Source organism: Lissotriton vulgaris, chromosome 2_1 (assembly GCF_964263255.1).
Source record: "Lissotriton vulgaris chromosome 2_1, aLisVul1.2, whole genome shotgun sequence".
Taxonomy (NCBI): Eukaryota; Metazoa; Chordata; class Amphibia; order Caudata; family Salamandridae; genus Lissotriton; species Lissotriton vulgaris.
This window is the reverse complement of record NC_141687.1, coordinates 523365943-523387872: the sequence shown is the minus strand read 5'-3', so window position 1 is coordinate 523387872 and position 21930 is coordinate 523365943. Positions and strand designations below refer to the sequence as shown.

General features: G+C 41.6%; 1 protein-coding gene across 1 annotated transcript in view; it reads right to left on the bottom strand.

The window, feature by feature from the left end:
• Positions 1–21930, bottom strand: part of DNAJB11 (DnaJ heat shock protein family (Hsp40) member B11) — a 183018-nt gene that overhangs the window by 153276 nt on the left and 7812 nt on the right. The window contains exon 2 of the mRNA XM_086955452.1: positions 18701–18857. Within this exon, the coding sequence (XP_086811578.1) occupies positions 18701–18857 (157 nt within the window). The remainder of the gene's footprint in view (positions 1–18700; positions 18858–21930) is intronic.

Below are 21930 nucleotides of genomic sequence, written 5' to 3'. Positions count from 1 at the left end.
ACTTGCCAGCAGGCACTGACTACAAAGTCCGGTTCACTGATTTGCTGACCACTGGGTCCACTGTAGCAGCAGCAGGCCAGAGAAGGTCAATAATGCTCCCTGAGGTCAGCCCTGTCTCTTCAGCGAGTTTCAAGGCGTCAGACACTCCCGGAGTCCTTAAGGGCCTAATATATGGATTACCGGAGCCCTTGCAGCAGCCAAGGCAGACACCAACACCAAGACAGACTACCGACATGGGACATTTGCATCAGAGTGACCCTCGCCAACAGTGGCCCTGTAGTCCTGTTTTGTTCCCATCGGCATGTCAACCTAAAAAGTGAGAGCCTCCAACGCAAGCAACCCGCCAGACAAAACAATTTTGCACCCGAGAGTCCCACAATGTGAGTCCGAGCCCACCGACAGTGCACCCCTGCTCCAGAGACCCTCAAGAGCAGAGTCCCCCTTTGGGTTCTGCCAGACAGGTCCCCAGTCCCCACTTGCAGCCAATTTCATGTTACTGGTTTCCCCAATGCTCCTCTGCACTCAGGCACACCAGGGCAGGCAAACGACTTTGGCCCCTACTTAACTTCAGTTCAGAAGAACAACCCTGTAAATTGTTTGGAAATATACCTATTAGGTATAGGTTTCCCCCATAGGATAGCTTTCGAGGCTCATGCATCATGTCAGACAGCTGTATTTTCTATGTGTGCAAAAATCACTAACTCAAAAAGTACTTACCTGATTTCGAAGATCTTCATTTTTTAAATTAATATAAAAATCGAGGGTATTTTTCTAAATTAGCCTAGAATTTCTTCTTGAGGTTGTCACAATTATTGGCTCTGTGTGTACAACAAATGCTTAACACTACCCTCTGATAAGCCCAAATTGCTTGCCCATACTATCACAAAATAAAGAGTTTGGGATTACTAATTTAAGACCTGCAAGCAAATAAGGGTAGTCTGGACTTTCTACATAGTGTACCTCATTTTAGTGCACTACATAAAAATCCAGCTTCCGACAACGTCCCATAAGTAACCATTCAGGGGGGCTAAAACGCAGGCTAAAGTCAATCAATCAATCAAATAGCTTTATTGGCATTTAGTAAATGCATAAAAGTACAAAAAGTTATCACAGTGCGAATTCATCAAGGGATAATTCAAGACAGGTACAATTTAATTTTATACATTTTCCTTTTAAAAAGAACAATTTAAATGCAACCACATTCTGGAGCTAGCAGCTATACATTATAAAAGGAATATTTACAGTATTAGATTTATGGTTAAATCACCCTCGCGTAGGCATTTTGTTTTTCTTTAACAATTTCTTTTTAGCATGTTTGATGTCTAGCAGCAGTTTGATTAAAAGAAGTATTAAAAATTGAGGACAGTTGATAAAAATAATCGCATAAAACAACTCCTTTATCAGTAGATCTTCTCCTAGTCCAAAGTTCTGAATATTAAGGCTCAAGTCAAAGCTACAGTCTACTGCATTTCATTTGGCTCTTCGCTCTTGTTTGAATTTTATAGGACAGTACACAGTTACATTTATGAGAACATTAAGGGTGCCAATTGAAAGTATATACCGAAGCCTCAACAAGTGAAGTTGTATACACAAATTGCTTTGATGATGTGACAAATACAAAATTAAAGAAAACGAAAAGTTTAAACAGAACTGAAGCAGAAAAGAAGCAGTGTTAAAAAAACACGCATTTTCAATCAGTTTACACCAGTTAATAGCTTGTAATCCCAAATCTAGATATCATGGCCAACAGCACCATACAACTTGGCAACAGAAAAAATGACATGAAGAATAAGGATATGGTATTACAGGTTATTTACTTCACAAGATAAAGCCACAGTTAAAAAAGATTTAGGCTCTGTGCTCAATGCAAATAATAAGAGACCCCAAGACTGACCCTGATAGAATCCATTAACTAAAATGCAAATAATTTAGCTTAACAGTAAACATGTACAATAATTAATGTAGGAGAAATGACACACATTTAAAATGTGCAAACTGAAATAGGCATTCATCGATATGTGCATAGCCCATAAAAATGATAAAAACACGTTTCTTTTAACTAGCAGTTAACCTAATATTACTGAAGTATACACAAACGTAATTTAGAAGTCTGACCTTAATGTGACATGCTTAGAAATGTTTCTCATAATTGCAGAATTTTCCGGTTTTTATCAAATGCATTATTTTTCTAAGCAACATATTGTTTGTAGTGAATAACTTCTGAGTCTCACTACATTTCGCATAATGATCGAATAGAAGAGTTGCACATTTAAAACAATACTTCTTGTGTGTATTAATGAAATGCATTACATAACAGTATTTTGCAAGTTGATGTTTTTCTTCTTTAGCATAATTCATTGTGTACGCAGTGAAACATTCCGTATTTGGAAGGTCAACCTGTGTTCGATGCCTATGGGAACCAAGGCTTATGTTTCCAGAACTCAACTTCGTGAGAATGTCTGTAGCTAACTTGTGATAAAGCTTTGCAAACTGCATGTATTTTCGTGGGAAAGGAACAGCTGAACCTGCTCAAACACAAGTGCTGCCATTTGATTGGTCTAGAGAGGAAGAAGCCTGCTACAATGTCTACAACACTTATTCATGTCTTTTATATTAGTGAGTATTCCTAGTTAGTTTCAATGCATTTTTCAATGCTTTTCGATCTACCTTCTTGTCCTAGACCGACGGTGTGGCTACTGCTGCTTCTGTTCATCCTTACTTTATGTTGATGCTTTACTTTAGCAGATTGATACTGCAACTCTATGATAATTTGCTCATATTACTGAGACTCGTCAGAGTTTCATGAACTACTCCATATGGAAACTTCTGCTGCTTTAATTTGGCTTTGAGCTTTATGTGCCTTTGGTCTCACTCTTTTCCTTTGAACATGGGTTCTACTAACTCTGAAATTCTGGTTTGGTTCTTTAGAATAGGAATGTATTCCTTTATGGAACATGCTTGATGCATTATTTGATTATTTGTTCTAACCGTACATATTTATGAGATTTCTGTATAATTACTAAAGATTGACTAATTCAAATAAAAATAAATTTACTAATCTCTCAATGAGAATAAAGCTTTTAAGACTTATTAGAGCTATCATCATTGACTGAACTTGGAATTGTAATTGAAATTTGCTTATGATGACGAAATAGCTCTTTGAATTAAAATATGGTGGCAAAGATCCATCACCTGAAGCGTGAAGAACCAGCACGGGAACAGGGCTTGAATCTGTAAGTGATGTTCATCGAAAGGGTTAACCATATTATTAAATTTTGGCCCCAATCCGTGCTATCATCCCCCTCTCTCCAATGAAACTGACTGCTAATCCAACATTACTAGATACCCCTCGGGAAACTAAAACCCTTAAAACCATTCATGGTGTCTACATCTTCAAAGCCCACACATCATTTAAGGGAAATTAGCTAACATTGAAAAGATTAGAAAGACTGCCACATACTGTACAATATCTGGAATACCAGGTCGAACAACAAGAGAAATAACAATGGAAATCTACTAGCCTACTCACTATGGAGAGCCAGATTTTATCAGGGCAGGAATATTTAGGGCCTACTTGCCCGCTATGGCGAGCTGACAAAGAACAGGTGTTTTGTTCACTCAGAAAGTGAAGGACCAATAAAGGTGCCTTTAAACCTTGTTTTTATCTTATCACATTTGCTTCGCGTTCAGAGATCGAGTTCCATACATCACCTTAACATTACTTTTCTTTCTCTGACTGTGTTCAGAGATCGAGTTCCATACGTCACCTTAACATTACTTTTCTTTCTCTGACTGCAGAGTTCCAGTATTTTGTAAAGTGAACTGTCTGACGTGTTGTACAAAAGGTGTGAAATGATAGGCTTTAGCGTGTCAGTTTTTGGTCTCACACACATTTAAATAGCTAATAAACGATTTGTACAAACATTTCAAAATGTATTTAAAAGTTATGAAAGACCATTTTTTGAAATTCTGTATCATGGAAAAAATATTTTAATAGGATGAAAACAAATCAGAACACTTTACTAGGTGATGTGCAAATAATAAATAGGTTTGCTGAAACCCAACTTTCACAGATTGTTTATACACTATATAGTTTCATCAGTAAAACTGCTTGCTAGTGGGAAAGTGTTTGGCCATGTTTGTTGGAAATTCACTGTGTGCTACCACTTCATGCTTTAGTAATATATGGTCATATGTACAAAACCTTTTTTGAGGTCACAAACGGCCCAATTTGAAGAATTGAGTCATTTGTGACAACAAAAAGGGTATTTAAAATCTACAAAAGCCATATTGAAATTCGGTAAACTGCTATTGAATCACAGTTTGGGTTTGCAAATCGTTACTTGGAAGGAGCGTGTTTAGGGCGCCCCTTCCTAATCTCGATTTGCAGTGGTATGTATGAATGTTTTGCGACCAATTTACAGTTGCAAAACATTCATTTTTTATCAACACCTCAATGGTGGTGGTAATTATTCACTAATGGGAGGGGGTTCCCATGGAACCCCTACCCCTTTGTGAATATTGATGAAAACATTTTGTAATAGCAAATAAAATGTAACGTTTAAGTTTCATTTTTTAAGAGTAGGAAGTGGACCCACGGATCCCAAGTGTTTAAATGTCGGAATGACCCAACAAAACCTAACACAAACTAGTAATTTGTTCGCTGGGCCTTTCCCACTAACTACTTTTTACCTTGACACAACTCCAAACTCCTGAATTCAAGGATGATAATTACCACCACAAAGAAAATTATTAATATATCCATGAAAGCACTAAGTGTAAATAAAGAAATATGCCTCAACCGCAGCCTATGGTTTAATAATGAAATTAAAATAACCTCTCAAGTTCCTATTGGAATACCTGGATCAAGAGAGGTATTATTAGTATTAAACATACAGGAAACAATGATCCACCATTCAGTATTAAGAAATTCAAAACACCCAATGTCTGAACTTACATATTGAAAACCGATTTGCAATACACAAAAAATCTTTTTATTAAATTTGTGTTTATCTGCATTTTATAACACAAAACACAACTAGCTAAGAAAATGTTATGTGCAACCAAGAAAACATCCTGTAAGGATGCATTTTGCATTTGTTACAATATTTCTAAACCCACATGATCACATTTACAATAAGTATCTACCCATATAGTTGATACAAAAAGCTTTCGAAAAAAAGTTCAATGAAGAAGACAACAGACTGTACTCAAATTAAACAACGGTCCCCAGTAAAAGCACTACAAAATTGCAACTATCACTAAATCAAACCAAATACCAATAGAAAGAAACCCCACTGCTGCCTCCTGTTTAGATTTGGAAAACGATTGGGACTTATGATAAGTGATATAATAGAAGAAAAAGTCTGGCAAACAGTTGTGAAACACTCTTGATCTGTCTTGATTACCCAATCAATGTTCTTTGTCCTAAAGAGACCTCTGTGGTCTTTTGCCGGCAAATTATATAGGTCCGGAATCCCACAGCAGGGATGTAGATCTTGAACATCTGATTTTGCACTACCCTGTAATTCAACAGCATTGGTCTGATGTTGAAAGAAATATAGTGAATATTACCTACTCTGATAGAAGCTACTCACTAGCCAATCTACTACTTGCCAATCGTGTGAGAAAACCCCTAATAAATAAATAAATTAACATTAGATTACAAGACAATTTAATAGCTATTGCTATACAAAGGAGCCTCAGGACCAAAACCAAGGGTGGAATGCAACATGCATAGATTAGAATCACAGTCACAGAATACCTGAATCAACACACAATGCAGATACTAAGCACAATGCAGACTAAGTAGAGACGCAAACAGCCCCACCCAAAAAGAGAGAATTGCAATTCTATTAATCTTATCTTATTTGCCCAATCTACTGCAAAGTGTATATTTTCCTTTCCAATCATATACTCTTTCCTACAGTCTTAGCAGTCTTGGACTCGCTTCTCATTCTTCTTGAAACCATTTGCCTCTTACATTTCCTCCTTTCAATTAACCATCTTACCTAACAACTAATTAGCATTATTGTGTTAATTATGAGTGTATACAATTAATTTTCTAATTCTGGAAAAGTACACATAAAAGCATTAAGCTCAAAGAAAGATGTGTATTGAATAAATATTATAAAAGCTTAGGTTGACAAGGTTCGCTCATTTTTCTCCATTTACAAATAAGTCCATATAAATCCATAGCATATTTGCCTTATATGGCTATCCAACAAATAGCCTCCAACAGAGTCTAGGTAGATATATTATGTTGGAAGTTCTTGTAAAACTCACTGGGAACCAAGACCAGATCTTATACTTGGACTATCACCAATAAGGGACAGGAGAAGATTCAAACCGTGTAGCAAAACGTATTCTGTTTTTCAAGTGCTATTAAGAAGTTGATATATAGTAATGTGACAAATTCATTTAACATATGCAGACAACTTTGGTATGTGTGGCTAGCATTGAAGAGCTTTTTCTAATCTGCAAGGTGGGGGGAAGGGTCCCTCCTACTACTAGATCATTTGTAGCACAAAATGTCAAAAGTCTTTCTCCATTGTCTTTCATTGTTCCACATCCCTTCATTTCCCATGGCTCTGCCAGGGTACGGGTCGTCATTTCCCAATTTAGCACTTCCAGTTCAATTTGCATCTATAACTAGAATATGTCCTTGACTGACATTCAAGAAACAGACTTGGCTGTGAACAGCACGCTACCACTGAAAGAAGAAATCACCAAGGCCATCAGCTCTCTCAAGAACTGAAATGCTCCTGGTCAAGACAACCTGAATGCACAAATATTCAAGACAGACACTGAAATATTAGCTAAAATCTTCCAACCATTGCATCACTTTGGGAAAGAAATAAAGTACCAGATGACTGGAACCAATGCATTATTATCAAGATTCCTTGAAAAAAGAGATTTAACCAATTTAACAACTGGCGTGGAATCACCTATCAATCAAGAGTAAAATCCTGGTGAAAATGATTATACAGCACATTTCTCATGCTGCAGACAAGCAGTTAAGAAAATAACAGGTTGGGTTCCGCAAGGGTAGAGGGTTTGTTGATCAGATATTTATTCTAAGGAACATCATAAAGCAGTGCACTGAGTGGCAGAGACAACTATATATCAACTTCGCTGATTTTGAGAAAGCCTTTGTCAGTATTCACTGTGACAGACTCTAGCATAGACCGAGAGCCTATGGTATGCCACAGTAGATAGTTCTCATCATCAAGAACTCCTATGATCAATTTACCTGTAATGTGTGACATAGCGAGTAAAGCTTTGAAGTCAACTGTTTTAACACAATGATAAATTATGTCAGCGTTGCTCTTCAGTCTAGTCATTGATTGGATGATGTGACGTACAAAGGCCAAGCCAGAGGCATCAGATAGATCTTTTTCTCTACAATGGAGGACTTGGACTATGCAGATGTCCTTGGCTTGCTCTCTCACTCACACTAGCACATACAGGAAGGAAAATGCTACTTACCAGTATGCATCTGTTCTTGGCATGTAGGGCTGCAGAACCACACAATATTGCATTAGATCTCCATCTGGTGGTGGGCCCGGATGATTACACTTTGTTGTTGTCTTGGAAGAGTCTTTGTCTGTTGGATGACTCCTCCCTTAGATCGTAGTGCGCATGGGCATAAACTCCATCTTCAGATTGTTTTTGCCATTGGGCAAATTATGGAGTTGTATAAGTACATATAGAGATGACCATGTATTGTGTATCTAAATAAGATAATACTGGAACAGACAACGGTAGCCGGGGAGGCGGGTGGGCGTGTGTGGTTCTGCAGCCCTACATGCCAAGAACGGATGCATAATGGTAAGTAGCATTTTCCGTTCGAGGCATATAGGTTGCAGACCACAACTATTGCATAGATTGCACAGCAGTTTCTCCCTTAGCGGTGACCACCTGTGTCTGTTGTAGTAGTTTGAAATAATGTTTTGAGTACAGCCTGGCCCACACTTGCTTGTTGTTTTGCCTGCACATCTACACAGTAGTGTTTTGTAAATTTGTGCGGAGTAGACCATGTAGCTGCTTTACAGATGTCATCTAATGGTATGTTCCCTAGGAATGCCATAAATGCCCCAATTTACGGGTAGAATGAGCCCTAGGGGGAATGGATAGAGTGCGTTTTGCTTTTTGATAACAAATTTGAATGCACTTAACAATCCATCTTGCAATGCCTGATTTTGAAATTGGATTTCCCTTGTGTGGAGGAGAAACAAACAGTTGTTCAGTTTTAAGAAAAGGTGTTGTCCTATCAATGTAGTAGAGAAGCGCTCTCTTTACATCTAATGTATGTAGAGCTCTTTCTGCCAATGTTTGTGGTTGGGGAAAAATACTGGCAACTCAATAGATTGATTGAGGTGAAATGACCTTTGGCAGAAACTTTGGATTTGTTTTAAGAACCACTTTATTATGATGAAGTTGTATAAATGGTTCTTGAATTGCTAATGCTTGTATCTCACTTACTCTTCTTAGTGAAGTTACAGCTACTAAAAAAGCAACTTTCCATGTAAGGAATTGTAATTCACACTTATGTAATGGTTCGAAAGGAGGAACCATAAGTCTTGTGAGAACAACATTTAAGTTCCACACTGGAGAGGGTGGTATTCTAGGAGGAATTATTCTTTTAAGTCCTTCCATAAACGCTTTGATTGCAGGTACTCTAAACAATGACAAATGTTGTCTGTTTTGAAGATATGCTGCTATAGCAGCAAGATGTAACCTGATTGAGGTTAGATCTTTGCAGATGTAACAGATAGCATATAATGGTTTGCATGGAAACATCTAAGGGATTGATGTTGTTATTTGTACAATATACAACAAACCTTTTCCACTTTGCTGCATAACATGCTCTAGTGGTAGGGCGTCTTGCCTCTTATGACATTCATACAATCAGGTGGTAAATTTAGATATCCAAATTCTAAGACCTCAGGAGCCAAATCGCTAGATTGAGCTGCATTGGGTCTGGATGCATAATCTCTCCATGGTTCTGTGTTAGTAGATGTGGAGAGAGTTTTATTTTGTGATGTGGTACTACTGACATCTCTAGTAGCGTGGTGTACCAAAGGTTGTCTTGCCCACGTTGGTACTAAGAGAATTAATGTGAGAGAATGTTTGTTTGACCAGTTCATCCATACCGCATTGCCTTTGGATAATGGGTGTGGGTATCTGGTGGCAAAGCTTGGGCATTTGGAGTTGTGTTTTGTAACAAACCGATCTATCTCTTGTTGTCCCCACTTTTGAAAAAATGGCTGAAGAACTTGATGATGAAGTTCCCATTTGTGTATCTGTTGTCTTTGATGACTTAACAGATCTGCAACTTGGTTGTGAACTCCTGGTGGATGTTCTGCTAATAGAAAAATGTTCTGAGGAATGGCCCATCTCCATATGCTCTGTGCCAGCCGGGAGAGCTGTAAGGGAGTGTGTTCCTCCTTGTTTTTTAATGTAATACATTGCTGTCATATTGTCCATCCGGAATTGTACAGCTTTGTTTGATAGGTAATGCTGAAACTATTTTAGAGCTAGAAAAATCGCTAGTAACTCCAGATGGTTTATGTGGAGTAGTTTTTGTTGCATTGTCCATGTACTCTGTACTGTGTGATTTTGTAAATGCGCTCCCCATCCTGTGAGGGATGGATCTGTGGTTGGTATTATCTGTGGAACAGGTTCTATAAACGGCCGGCCCTTGGAAAGGTTCTTGGTGTTCCACCATTGGAGAGAACGATATGTCCGGTCGTCTACCACCAACAGATCTGTTATTTGTTGCTGAGCCTGATTCCACTGACTTGCCAAGCACTCTTGAATGGGGCACATTTGTAGTCTTGCATATGGCACTATGACAATGCAAGATGCCATCATTCCTATTAGTTGCATAAACACTCGAGATGGTAGTGAGTGTTGTGGCTGGAATCTTTTAATAAGATCCTGCACAGTTTGCATTCTTGCTGGGTTTGGGTAAGCTATTGCTTTGGAGGAATCTATTGTAGCACCCAGATACTGCTGAGACAGGGATGGTTGGAGATGGGATTTCTTTTGATTTACTGTGAATCCCAGTTTGTGTAGCAGACATATTGTTTGATATGTGTCCTGTACACATTGGTTGTATGACTTGGATTTTATTAACCAATCGTCCAGATATGGGAAGACATGAATGTTGTCCCTTCTTAAGTGTGCTGCTACTACTGCTAGACACTTTGTGAACACTAGAGGTGCTGTAGTTACTCTGAAAGGGAGTACCTTGAATTGGTAGTGTTGACCTTCTAGAATGAACCTTAGGTACTTTCTGTGTGATTGATGTATGGGAATGTGGAAGTAGGCGTCCTTGAGATCCAATGTGGCAAGGAAGTCTCCCTTCTTTAGCAACGGTAGAACCTGTTGCAGTGTGACAATATGAAAGTGGTCTAATTATATGTACAGGTTTAGGGGTCTTAGATCTAAAATAGGCCAGAGGGACCCGTCCTTTTTGGGAATGAGAAAGTATAGAGAATAAACTCCTGTGTTTTGATGTTCTTTTGGGTCTGATTCTATTGCATTATTTTGCAGTAGAGATTCCACCTCTTGTCTTAGCAGTATGAGGTGTTCCTGTGACATAGGACGCTGTCTGGGTGGTACTGTTGGAGGAGTGGAAGTGAGCTCCAGACAATAACCTGACTGAATTATTTGTCTTACCCACCTGTCTGTGGTGATGGTGTTCCAGACAGGTAGGAACTGTTGTAACCTCCCCTCCCCCCCGACAGGAGTGGAATGGTCTGGGGGGATGGAAGGGAAGTCACTGTTTGGGAGTAGAGGTGTTGCGGTTGTTGTTTCCTCTACCTCTACCCTTATTGTTCTTTCCTCTATAATATACTTTATTAGGCGACGTTTGTTTGGGCGCTTTAAAAGAAGAGGAGGTATTGTCAGTTTGGAAACCCTTAGAGGCGCCCCTATATGAGGAGCGACGAAAGGAAGGTCTATGGGCTTGTGTTTGTAAAGCTCCTTTTTGCCGTGTCTGTATCTTTTTTCATCTTTTCTAGTGCACTATCAACTGATGGACCGAAAAGATGTTCTTGGTTAAATGGCTGGTTTAATATACTGGCTTGTACTTCTGGTGTAAACCCAGAGATGCGTAACCATGCATGTCTACGCCACAATACCCCTGTGTTTATTGCTCTAGAAGCTGTGTCTGCTGTGTCTAGTGCACATCTTATGGAGGTATTTGTAAAAACTTTGCATTCCTGTATTAGGTCAGAAGCCCTGGTTTTGTATTGCTCTTGCAAGTGTTGCATGAGTGACTCTAACACATCATAATGAGCTCTATCATATCTTGTTAACAAAGCTGGAGTGTTATCAATCCTCCAGACATTAGCAGCTTGTGAAATGGTGCGTTTTCCCAAAGCATCTAAAAGCTTGGACTCTTTGTCAGGAGGTGGAGCATCTCCTGTTGTCTGCGAATTAGCTATTTTTCTCGCCTTTTACACTAATAGTGAGTCCAATGGCAATGTCCTTTAATGTATGCTGGATCAGTTGGAGCCGCTTTGTACTTCTTTTCTAGTCTGGGATTAATTACCCTTGCTCTGACTGGGTCCTTAAATATTTCAGGTGCATGTCTTACCACTCCACTAAGTATTGGAAGTGTGGTTGTGGTCTTATGTGATGACATTAAAGTGTCCATTAGGAAATCTTCTTCCATTGTATCTGTGTGTAGGTCTACCCCATGGAAAGTGGCTGCTCTATGAATGAGCTGCGTAAACCCTATAGTGTCATCTGGGGGAGATGGTCTAGACAGGTATACATCATCTTGTGGCAGATCTGGTGCATCTGGTGCATTATAATCTTCCCATGGGTCACCTGATGGCCCAGGAATATCATCTGGGTCATTAATGTCATCCATGTGATGTTCACTCTCTATGTCCTGTGAGTAACTGTCCCCATCATCCTCATCTTGTGGTATAAGACTATGTGTACTAGATGGTGAATGTACAGGAGAAATATCTACTGGTACTTATCTTTCTGGTGAAGGGATCCTCATTGGTGAAGTTTGAGCATGCTTTTTTAGAGGAACTGGCGGTGTTTTAGGAAGTCCATTTTCCTCTTTTCAGGCACAGAAGTGATATGTCTAGTCTTTGGATTAATATGAAGAGTTTTTTGGTTTGGATCAGGTTTAAAAAGCTCTTCTACTGGCAAATCTTTTTTTGGCGCCGATTTATATGGTATGGGGCCGAAATGCTTAGGTTTAACAGTGTCTATTGTCTTTGGAGCAGATTTTGGTTTCGGTTCCAAAGACTTTTTCCTAGGATCCGTGCTCTTTGGATCCGGAGTTTTTGTTCCCGGAGTACGTTTCGACTCATCTACCTTTTGGAGTCGAAGTATGTTTCGGTACCGGAACCTGGGTGGTTTTTGATTCGGTAGCTTTGGGAATCTTTCGGTGCCGAACTTGCTTTCGGTTCGACCGCTTTCGGTAGCGAAGGATGCTTTGGTGCCGGTGTTAATTTTGGCTTAAGGACCTTCTGCTTTTCGGGACCAACAGACTGACTCGAGCCCGAGTAGACTGGAGGCTTTTTTGTATTCTTCGCTGCTGAGCCAGAAGGCGGGGGGTCGGAAGGTTTTGGTCAGTGTGCACGTGGACCCGAAGGTGGAGGTGGAACCGAAGCCTGTACCAGTATGGTGGGGTGAACAGGGTTGACTTCTGTACTTACGACCTGTTGACCAGCTGGAAGATCTTCATCTTCAGATTGATCCTGGACTCCAGAAGCTGAATCCTCTGCTTCGGAAGCGATGTCTTTGTGCTGTTGTTCTTCAGCGTCTACTCCAATTGGAGCCTCGTCTATGATGAGGTCTGGTGTCGACGAAGAGGACTGCGACATTACTCTTCGAGCTCGACGGTCCCTGATTGTTTTCTTGGACCGGAACGAAGCGCAGGCCTCACAGTCTCGACTCTCGTGCTCCGGAGATAAGCAAAGATTGCAAACCTCATGAAGATCAGTGTGAGGGAATATGTGTCCACAACGAGGGCACTTCTTGAAGGGTGTTCTTTCCATGAGCCAAAGGCCCAATGGTGCAGTTGGGCCCGACGAACGCTGGAATCGAGAAGTGAAGTCACTATTCGACGCTGGTAACCGGGATCAAAGTCGACGACTATGCCGATGGTATTTTGATTGATTTATGGATTCGAAAAGAGATCAGTAATGGGACCGAACGATAAACACATCCGAGCCCGATGGCGGAAAAAAACAATCTGAAGATGGAGTTGATCCCCATGCGCACTGTGATCTAAGGGAGGAGTAATCCAACAGACAAAGACTCTTCCAAGACAACAACAAAGTGTAATCATCCGGGCCCACCACCAGATGGTGATCTAATGCAATAGTGTGTGGTCTGCAGCCCATATGCCTCGAACAAGACGTTATGCCTCAACATCTATGCACAGCAGGAGGGTATGAAGATCAACACAAAGAAATCAGGAGTCAAGTCACTCAACATCCCAACCCCTTCATCAAGGTGGATAGAGAGGACCTCGACATGACTGAAGAGTTCTCCTTCCTAGGCAGTACCATCAGGGGCAGGAAGTGACATCACACAGACTGAACAAGGCCTGGTGCTGAACAACAGGAAGTGACATCAAGCAGACTGAACAAGGCATGGATGCTGATCAATGTGTGGAGGTCATCTCAACACAGCACCAGCACCAAGCTGATGCTTTAAAACAGCTCTTGTACTGGTGGATGATAGAAAATTGCATCACCAAACTGTCAGCCTTCCACACAGTAACCCTAGAAGAATTTTTAGCAGTTCCTCAAACTAGGACCGGCTCACCAGATGCATCTAATAGAACATGGATGCAATCATTATGAGAAAAAGATGGAAATGGAAAGGAGATATCGTCAGAAGGGAACAAGAACAGCTCAACATGGGACCCCAGAAGGCAAATGGAAGAAAGACAGGTCAAAGAACACCTGGAGGCCAACTGTGGAAGCAGAAATAAGACCCACAACTACAGCTGGTGCACCATTCAGAAACGTACCCAAGAAAAACAGAACTGTAGGTCCTTAGTTGTTGCCCAACTTGCTAGTTGGCATAACGGGCAGTAAATCAGTACACCAAATGGAGAGGAGACCAGTATATTTTTTGATAGCATAATAAAAGCCATATTGGAAACCAAACTAGTAGAAGGACCTGTTCTATATGGGAGCAGACCTGCAAAACCCAAATTTACAACAATCTCTCAGGTAACACCAGGGTTTGTAGGAATCGCTACAATTAATAATTATAGGCTGCACTTGACTATTTACATTCTAGAAAACAACTGAGGGTGAATCCGTTTTCTAAAAATCCACCTGAGACTTAGTGTGTATTCATTTATTTTACGATGTGCCTTTATTATTCTTTGTATCTTTTTCATCCTTAGATTCGTTTTATTTTTCTAAAGTGATGCAATGTCAGTGGTATTGTACATTCTATATAAAATACAAAAAATATGTGGTGTGTCTACATCATGCACATTGCACAGCTCAAAAAGAAGCCTACTAAATCACAACAATTTATTTTTTATTTAATTTATTTTATTTTATTGAATTTGTATTGCGCTCGGCTACCCGCAATGGGTTTCCCGGCGCCAGGGATAGACTGAAGAAAGAACAAGCAGGCTCAACAAAGAGATAACAAAAAAGGGGAAATCAAAACAGAAAAGTCTTCAACTTTTTACGAAAGGCCAGAAGATTGGTTTCTGTTTTTAACGCCAGCGGGAGAGCATTCCACATCTTTGGTCCAAGATAGGCGCGGATGCACTGATGGTGCGTTGGGCTGAACCGCACAAACATTAATGCCATTAGGAGGAGGGATACCACTTCTGGTGTAGCAACCAAAGAAACAAGGACACCTCTAGCGAGTAGTAGAGATCCCAGACAGCTGTTTTAATATAGGCTTCCGACCTGCTTTTCTAGTGGAAGTGGCGACCGGGCTCCTGGGGGTGGGTCAGTCCTTGAATAGACACCCTGTAAATGTTCCTAAGTAGGTGGTAGTGGCACCAGAATATGACTCAGTTCTTGAGTAGGCACTTTATCAATGTTCTCACTTAGTTAAACACAGTGAGCAACTGCCAGAGGATAGTGAACGAAACTCACCTGGAATCAAGTCTCAAATATCCACAGCAAAGAATGCAGTTTACCATGTGACCTGTTTAAAGTCTTTTGAGGCCAATGGATCAAATACATCATAAACCAGAACACTAAATTCTAATTCCAAACAGGTTGTGTTATCAAAACCAAGAGAATCAAGTAGAATGGCCTTACCAAATGTTAGTTGTTAACAAACTTCTGAAGGCAGAAACATTGTACATCAAACTTTCCATAGGTACTTTCAGCAAAACAATTAGATGGACTCTATTCAGTTCACAAAGACAATGTCATTGTTTTACCGACCACTAGTTACTATATACTAGGGGCCATTTAGCTAAGTTTCATGATTGAGAGCAGAGGTTGAGATCTAGGTCTCTCTGAGGAGACACACAAATGTGGGCCCTTGATGAAATTATTAACATCTGAAAACCAGAATTGGTTCGGAAAGAAGTAATGGTAGAACTGCATACATTAAAAACTCATCCAACTGAGCAGAACCATCTCTCCTAAGGAGCTTGGTTCCATGCCCACCCGTGAATCAATTTGTTTCAACTCTGCATTGGCCCTCTAGAGGTCTAACAGATGCATTATCGGCGTCCTCCAGGATTAAAGAAACACTGTTGGGGACAATCTCATTATATGGTAATATGGGTCACCATGCCCACTCCCTGTGATACAGGAAACGGATAGATGTATGAATCTCACTTCTAGAACACCACTGCCAGAAAACAAAGCTGAATAGAGAGGGTATAACCCAGCTTTTTGATGTAAAACATCACAATGCTGTTGTCAGTAGTGAAGACAAGGGATTGCCATTTAATGCTATGACGGAAGTAAAGCCTTCAGAGACAGAAATATTACTTACCACAAATGATGTTCATATGCATGGCCAAAATGTATGGTGACCACAAGTCCTGGACACAGAAAGCCTCCTCATCCCTTTCAGGGTGAGTCAGATAAAACCCCACAAGTAAGTTGCTAAACCATTAGTAATCGATTGGAGGTGATAATTCTCATTTATTTAGTTTCGTCACCTGAAGGAAATAGGTATCAAGATTTGCTATGGGGCAGATTTTGGTTCCAAAGTTAGATTACGTTTAACAGTGTATGGTGCACCATGTAAACAAAGAAGGGCATCAGAAAAAACTAGGCTGTGGTGCAAAGATGGGCACAAGCTTACCTTCCAGCCAGTTCTAACATGTACATTTACATTTTGCTGGAGAGAAGTCCAACCAGGGGCTATATCTGGAACGTGTGCATTTATCTGGCAGAATTAAATATAACAATGTCATTCCAGTTTACACTGTTGCTGCTTGGTAATTCTGCATTCAGTAGTATCAAAGTCCTTACCAGCTTTTAGTCCAGGTAGTGTAGTGTAGATGTGAAAGCTCTTGGTGCACAAATATGATGGTACTGCTGTTATTCTAAAATGCCTGGGAACCTATTGAAGGCTGAAGTGAAGCAACTTGTACTGACTGTTCAACCCTCTTACAAAAAGCCTAAGATACTTCCTATCGGGCCTCCAGATGGGGAGGTGAATAGTTAATTATTGGAATCTATAGCAAAAAGTTTAAACGCCTGTAAAATGATTGCGGAAAAATGTGTATAAAAATGATACTCATAAAGGATTACATAGGAGGAAGATTCTAAAGATACAGAGTTCAGGAAGTGTATGAAGACTCCCTCTTTGCATAGGCAAAGGCAATAGGTCTGCCGCTTTGGCTTCATCTGTACTTGTTTTGTTATGCCATTTGCAAAACGTTATTATTGGAAAGCTGCCTGGCCCGAATCAATTTGAAAAAGAAAACCCTGGATACAAGCAAAAATATACTCTGGTCTTATTATTAAAGTATTATTTGGCAATTCTAGCTACCAACTGTTTGTATTTTGGTTTCAAAATAGCGTACATTGAAGTAGTCGTCCCTGGCCTTAAAGGCAACAACTTTATGTATGAATGTGCTCCTAGTGAAAGGACAGAATACCATCACTCGCAGTAAAGATAGCCAATTCCTGCAGTGGGTTGCCAAACCGATCTATGCAGTAGTGGGCAGACTAATACATGAAGAGGGCAGGCATAAAGCCCCTATATGTAAGTATATTATTCATACAAATGTAGTAAAATTAAAAGGACTTAGCAGAAACATAATGCGTTCTGGACTTCGGCTAGTAGAAATAACTTGACAGCCACTAGTTCCAAAAATTCGTTACTTCAGCCAACATCTCCATAGAGAATGGATGGGCCTAAGGTTAAGATGTAAGTGATGTGGGAGAGGAAGTCTGTCCTTCCAGGACCATGGACAGTGGCTGTATTGTCTCCAGTCAAACCGGACAGTAAACAGTTATACCCTAAACCGGGAAATATGTGCCCTCAGCAAATGGATGCCATGCCTGCAGGCAAAGCAAAACTTAAAAAATATTCTTTGTGCAACATTATCCACATGATTCTGGGCAAAACTGGAAGGAAGAGTGAACATTTGTTTGATTTCTTGCCAACTGACTGCACACAGATATTGCTCATTAGGCGAAAGGTGGTCCGAGGACTTGGACAAGTTGTTCTATGTATTCTGATAACTATGTATTTTGATTACATATCGCCATCTCCTGTAATCTGCTTCAAATGAAGATTACAGCACACTTGTAGAATAAGGTAGAATGGCTTTTGAAAAAATGTGTTCTCCAGCAAATCAGTGAGTTTTGGCGATGTCTCTAAAAGGCCAGAGGTAGAGGTAGAGTTGGCTGGGCTTTTTCCTCTCCTCGGTAAAGCCCACACCACACTAGACTGAGTCAACGATGGGAGCAGGAAGAGAAGTACTGGCATGGTAAATGTAATATCTGTCTGAAGCTAGGTTTCTGCCATATTTTGGCAGCTTCCCAAACAAATTGCAGGTATGTTGGACTGATCAACCACCAGGAGCAGAAAACGGAAGAAAACGCTCTTCTTGGAATTTTCCCTTAAGACCCAAGTAAACTATGGAACCATCCATAGCTGTACATTTTCAATGTCTTGATCCCTGATATCTAAGCTACAGTAAATCCAGAAGGCAGGAAATGACTGGAATCTGTGCAGAATTGGAGGGTGGGGGCTGTGCATCTTTAAATGTCTTACCAGGGGCTGGTTTTAAGGACTAGATTGCAGGTGCACCAATGTATTGCGCCTTCACATACACAGCTGAGCCCTGTAAACAAATCTTTCTCGACTTTTGATTCCATAAATAAGTTACCAATACCTCGACTTGCTTGGAGGAGACAGGAGACTGTGCGAGCCTATGAGCGTTGCTAAGAGCCAAGCTGCAAAGTCAAGATTGCCAAGTCAGGTATATCTGATGTGAAATGGGATTCAGAGAAGACCAGAGACAAAAAGAACAAACCAGACTGATGAAAAGAACAAGTCTGGAGCAGAAAACGCACGACGTAAATACTGTAACTTTACCTTGAAGAGGTATAGGTTCCATAAGAGATAAGGACAGTGTTAAAGGCAACCGTGAAAGATGCTTTCAATGAGCCTGGTAAAAGGGTGGCTGGCATTTATACAGTCATCCAATTATTCCTGATAAAGAACATCTATTTCAGTGTACACAGGCCACACTAACCTCATAGGCAGCTCCCAGATCCTGAAACTTTTCCTGGGCTTGTGGGTCATCAGGGTTCCGGTCGGGGTGGAGCTGCAATGCCAGTTTACGATAAGCCTTTTTAATTTCCTTCACATTGGCACTTCGGGTGACACCCAGAATCTGATAAAAATCCCGGCTAGAGAAAAATAAAAAAAACAATATTGATTTTTATTTTACATTTGTTTTTATTATGGTTTTTAAACATTTCTTAACAACCAATATGTATCCCACTCATTATAAATATTGAATAACATTTCTGTGCGAATCAGTGTATATGTGGCACATTACATCATGGCCAATGGCGCTAAACTTCATATCCTGTATGCAGTTAAATTGCAGAATATCTTGGTGCTCAAAACCTAACTGCAATCAACGGAACAACATCGATTAACATTTACTCCATCTCCACAAATCCTTTATGTTATGTATGTACATCATCGCAACCAGCATGTTGAATGTTGCGTATGTCTTCGAATTGCCCCTGCAGCCCACCCTTGCATATGCTGTGTGTGTTTTGGATTCCATCGCCTGCCAGTGTTCAGGTTTGTTGTCAATACGTCTTCTAGGATCTAATTGTGCGCCAGCTGTATTGTTACCTGCTCTTTCTCACTTATAGGTGTGTCTGCTGTGGTTCCCGGCCATCCCTGCCAGGCTGTGTGAAAATCTGACAATATTGCATCCCATGCCTGTGCTAAAGGCTGCTTCCGCAGCCCAATCGCATCTTCTCGGTGGAGTGTTATGCTTCCCGCCTGTGCCCAGCACAGCAGCGATTGGTACCAGGCTTTTACTGCTGGGAGAGTGGGGGACTTCCAACGGTGCGTCAGCAGTCGCTTAGCTACTATAAGACCCAAATCTATATATCTGGACGTCGCCTTATATTTTTTGGGTCTATGATAGAGCCCTGATATACACACGTCCAGTGTTCGCTCCGTACATTGGGCCAAACATTGAATGACCACTTCCCAATGTGTTCGAACAGCTGTCTGCATGACCATAGCATATGCAAGAGGTCTGCCCCAGCCTCGTTGCAGATTCTAGAGCATTTGGCGTCTGCATGGACAAAATATTTGTTTATTCTTTACAGCGTTAGGTTGGCCCTGTGTATTATATTATATTGGATGAGCCGATACCTCACATTACGAGGGATCCAGGTAGGGCTTTCAAGTATGTGTCCTCATTCTCGATCTGTGATGGGCCTCAGAAGGTCTGTATCCCAATGGGTCCACAATGAGAGTAAACGCGGCACCGTTTGAACTCCGAGAGATTTTGCAAACCATTTGGTGAGATGACGACCAGTGCCCAATTCATGTAAATATTGCATAGTTAAATAAGTAGTGGGTTCTTGTGCTACGGGTCCCCACAGTACGTCCAACGAGCGTATCACTGCGGCAGGGAGGAGAAACTGACCGCGTGGCAGAACTGAGTTTTCGGGCAGGTCCGCAAATGAGGTAAGTTGTCCATCATTGTATAAGTCCCTGACTGTTAGTATGCCCGCTTCCTCCCACTGTGTGAGTTCCATGCTGGATATTGCTCAATGTCGTCTGGGAGTCCCCAGTATAGGGAGAGACGGTGCGTATGGTGCTATCAGATGTGTGATGTGAAGACAGCGGCGGTAGCATTGATACGTCACTTGCATCAACAGCTGCCTGGGAACGCAACCCTTTCTGTTGGGGTGAAACCGTCACTATCTGGGGCTGGGTGTAGCCGGGCGTCTGTGTTGCTGTGTCCTCAAGGTGTCGCATACTCAGCCAGCATGCCACCCATTGTAGCTGTGCCGCCAAGTAGTAGTGTTCCATGTTAGGTAGCGAAAGGTCTCCTGGAGTGGTCGATGGGTACATTTTGGCCATCGTCACTCTACTTCGCGATCCATGCCAGATGAACTGTTGCATGTCTGACTCCAAGTCTCTGAACAATGGCGGCCTGAGGTGAAGAGATACATTTGTGAAGTGATAAAGCAAACATGGCAGGACCACATTTTTAGTAGTGCAATTCTGCCCCTGACTGCCAATGGTAGGGTATTCCAGGAGGTCATTTGTGCCCGCACTGCAGTAATGGAGCACGTTAGATTGCCCTCAAGAAGGTCTTGCTGTTCTCGGTATACATGACCTCCGAGATATCGGAACGCTGCAAATTGTCATTGTTCCGGTCTACCGCTAATAATTAATTGCAGTTCTGGGTTAGACTCCGCAAAGGCTTTAGGCCGGCCCACTCCACAGAGGCCGTCATCTTGGCAGTATTGGACGCCCTTAGGGGGAACGCTGACGTAGGGACCCCCCAGGCCCTCGTGCTCCTGGATCTGTCGGCCGCGTTCGACACGGTGGACCATGACATCCTTCTCCACTGTGTCGGACAGGCTGGCATCTAGGGCCCTGCCCTCAAGTGGATTGAGTCCTTCCTCGGCGGCAGAAAACAAGCCGTGCGTCTGGGCCCTTTTAGGGCTGCCAAGACTCCCACGACTTGTGGAGTCCCTCAGGGCTCATCCCTCTCTCCCCTCTTGTTCAACTTATACCTTCAGACACTGATTCATTCGCTCTCATCCGTGGGATATCACAGTGTTTAATTACGCAGAAGATTTGCAGATCATCTTCCCTCTTGACTCTCCTGATGCCGTCAGCAGCTTCCATTCAGTCATGATTCACATCCAGCAGTGGATGAACCACAATCAACTGAAATTAAATCCCGGAAAAACTGAGCTTCTCCTCCCGGGGAATAGTTTAGTACACTGGGGTTCCCAGTTCTGGCCGATTGAGTTGGGCCCCCCTCCCGCCCCCGTCAGCTCGGTGAAGAGTCTAGGGGTGGTCATGGACGCTGAGCTTTCTCTTAAGGCTCAAGTAGGGGCTGTGATTTCCGCATGCATGTTCCAGCTTCGTAAAATTCGTAAAATAGCCCATCTACTGCCGCATGCGGCACTGGTCTAGGTTGTCATCTCCCTGCTACTATCTCGCTTCGACTTTTCGAACTCTTTATACCATGGACTCCCACAATCATTGCTCCGCCGTCTTCAAACCGTGCAGAACCAGGCGGCCAGACTTATTCACAAAACGCCAAAGTGGCAGTCTGCGAAACCCCTGCTGAGCAAATTGCATTGGCTGCCAGTTGAACAAAGGGCGGCCTTCAGGATTGGCTGCCTGACTTTCAAGTCTTTTCACTGTACCAGCCCGGTTTTCCTCAAAACACTGATTAAGCAGCATCGACCAGCGCGCAATCTC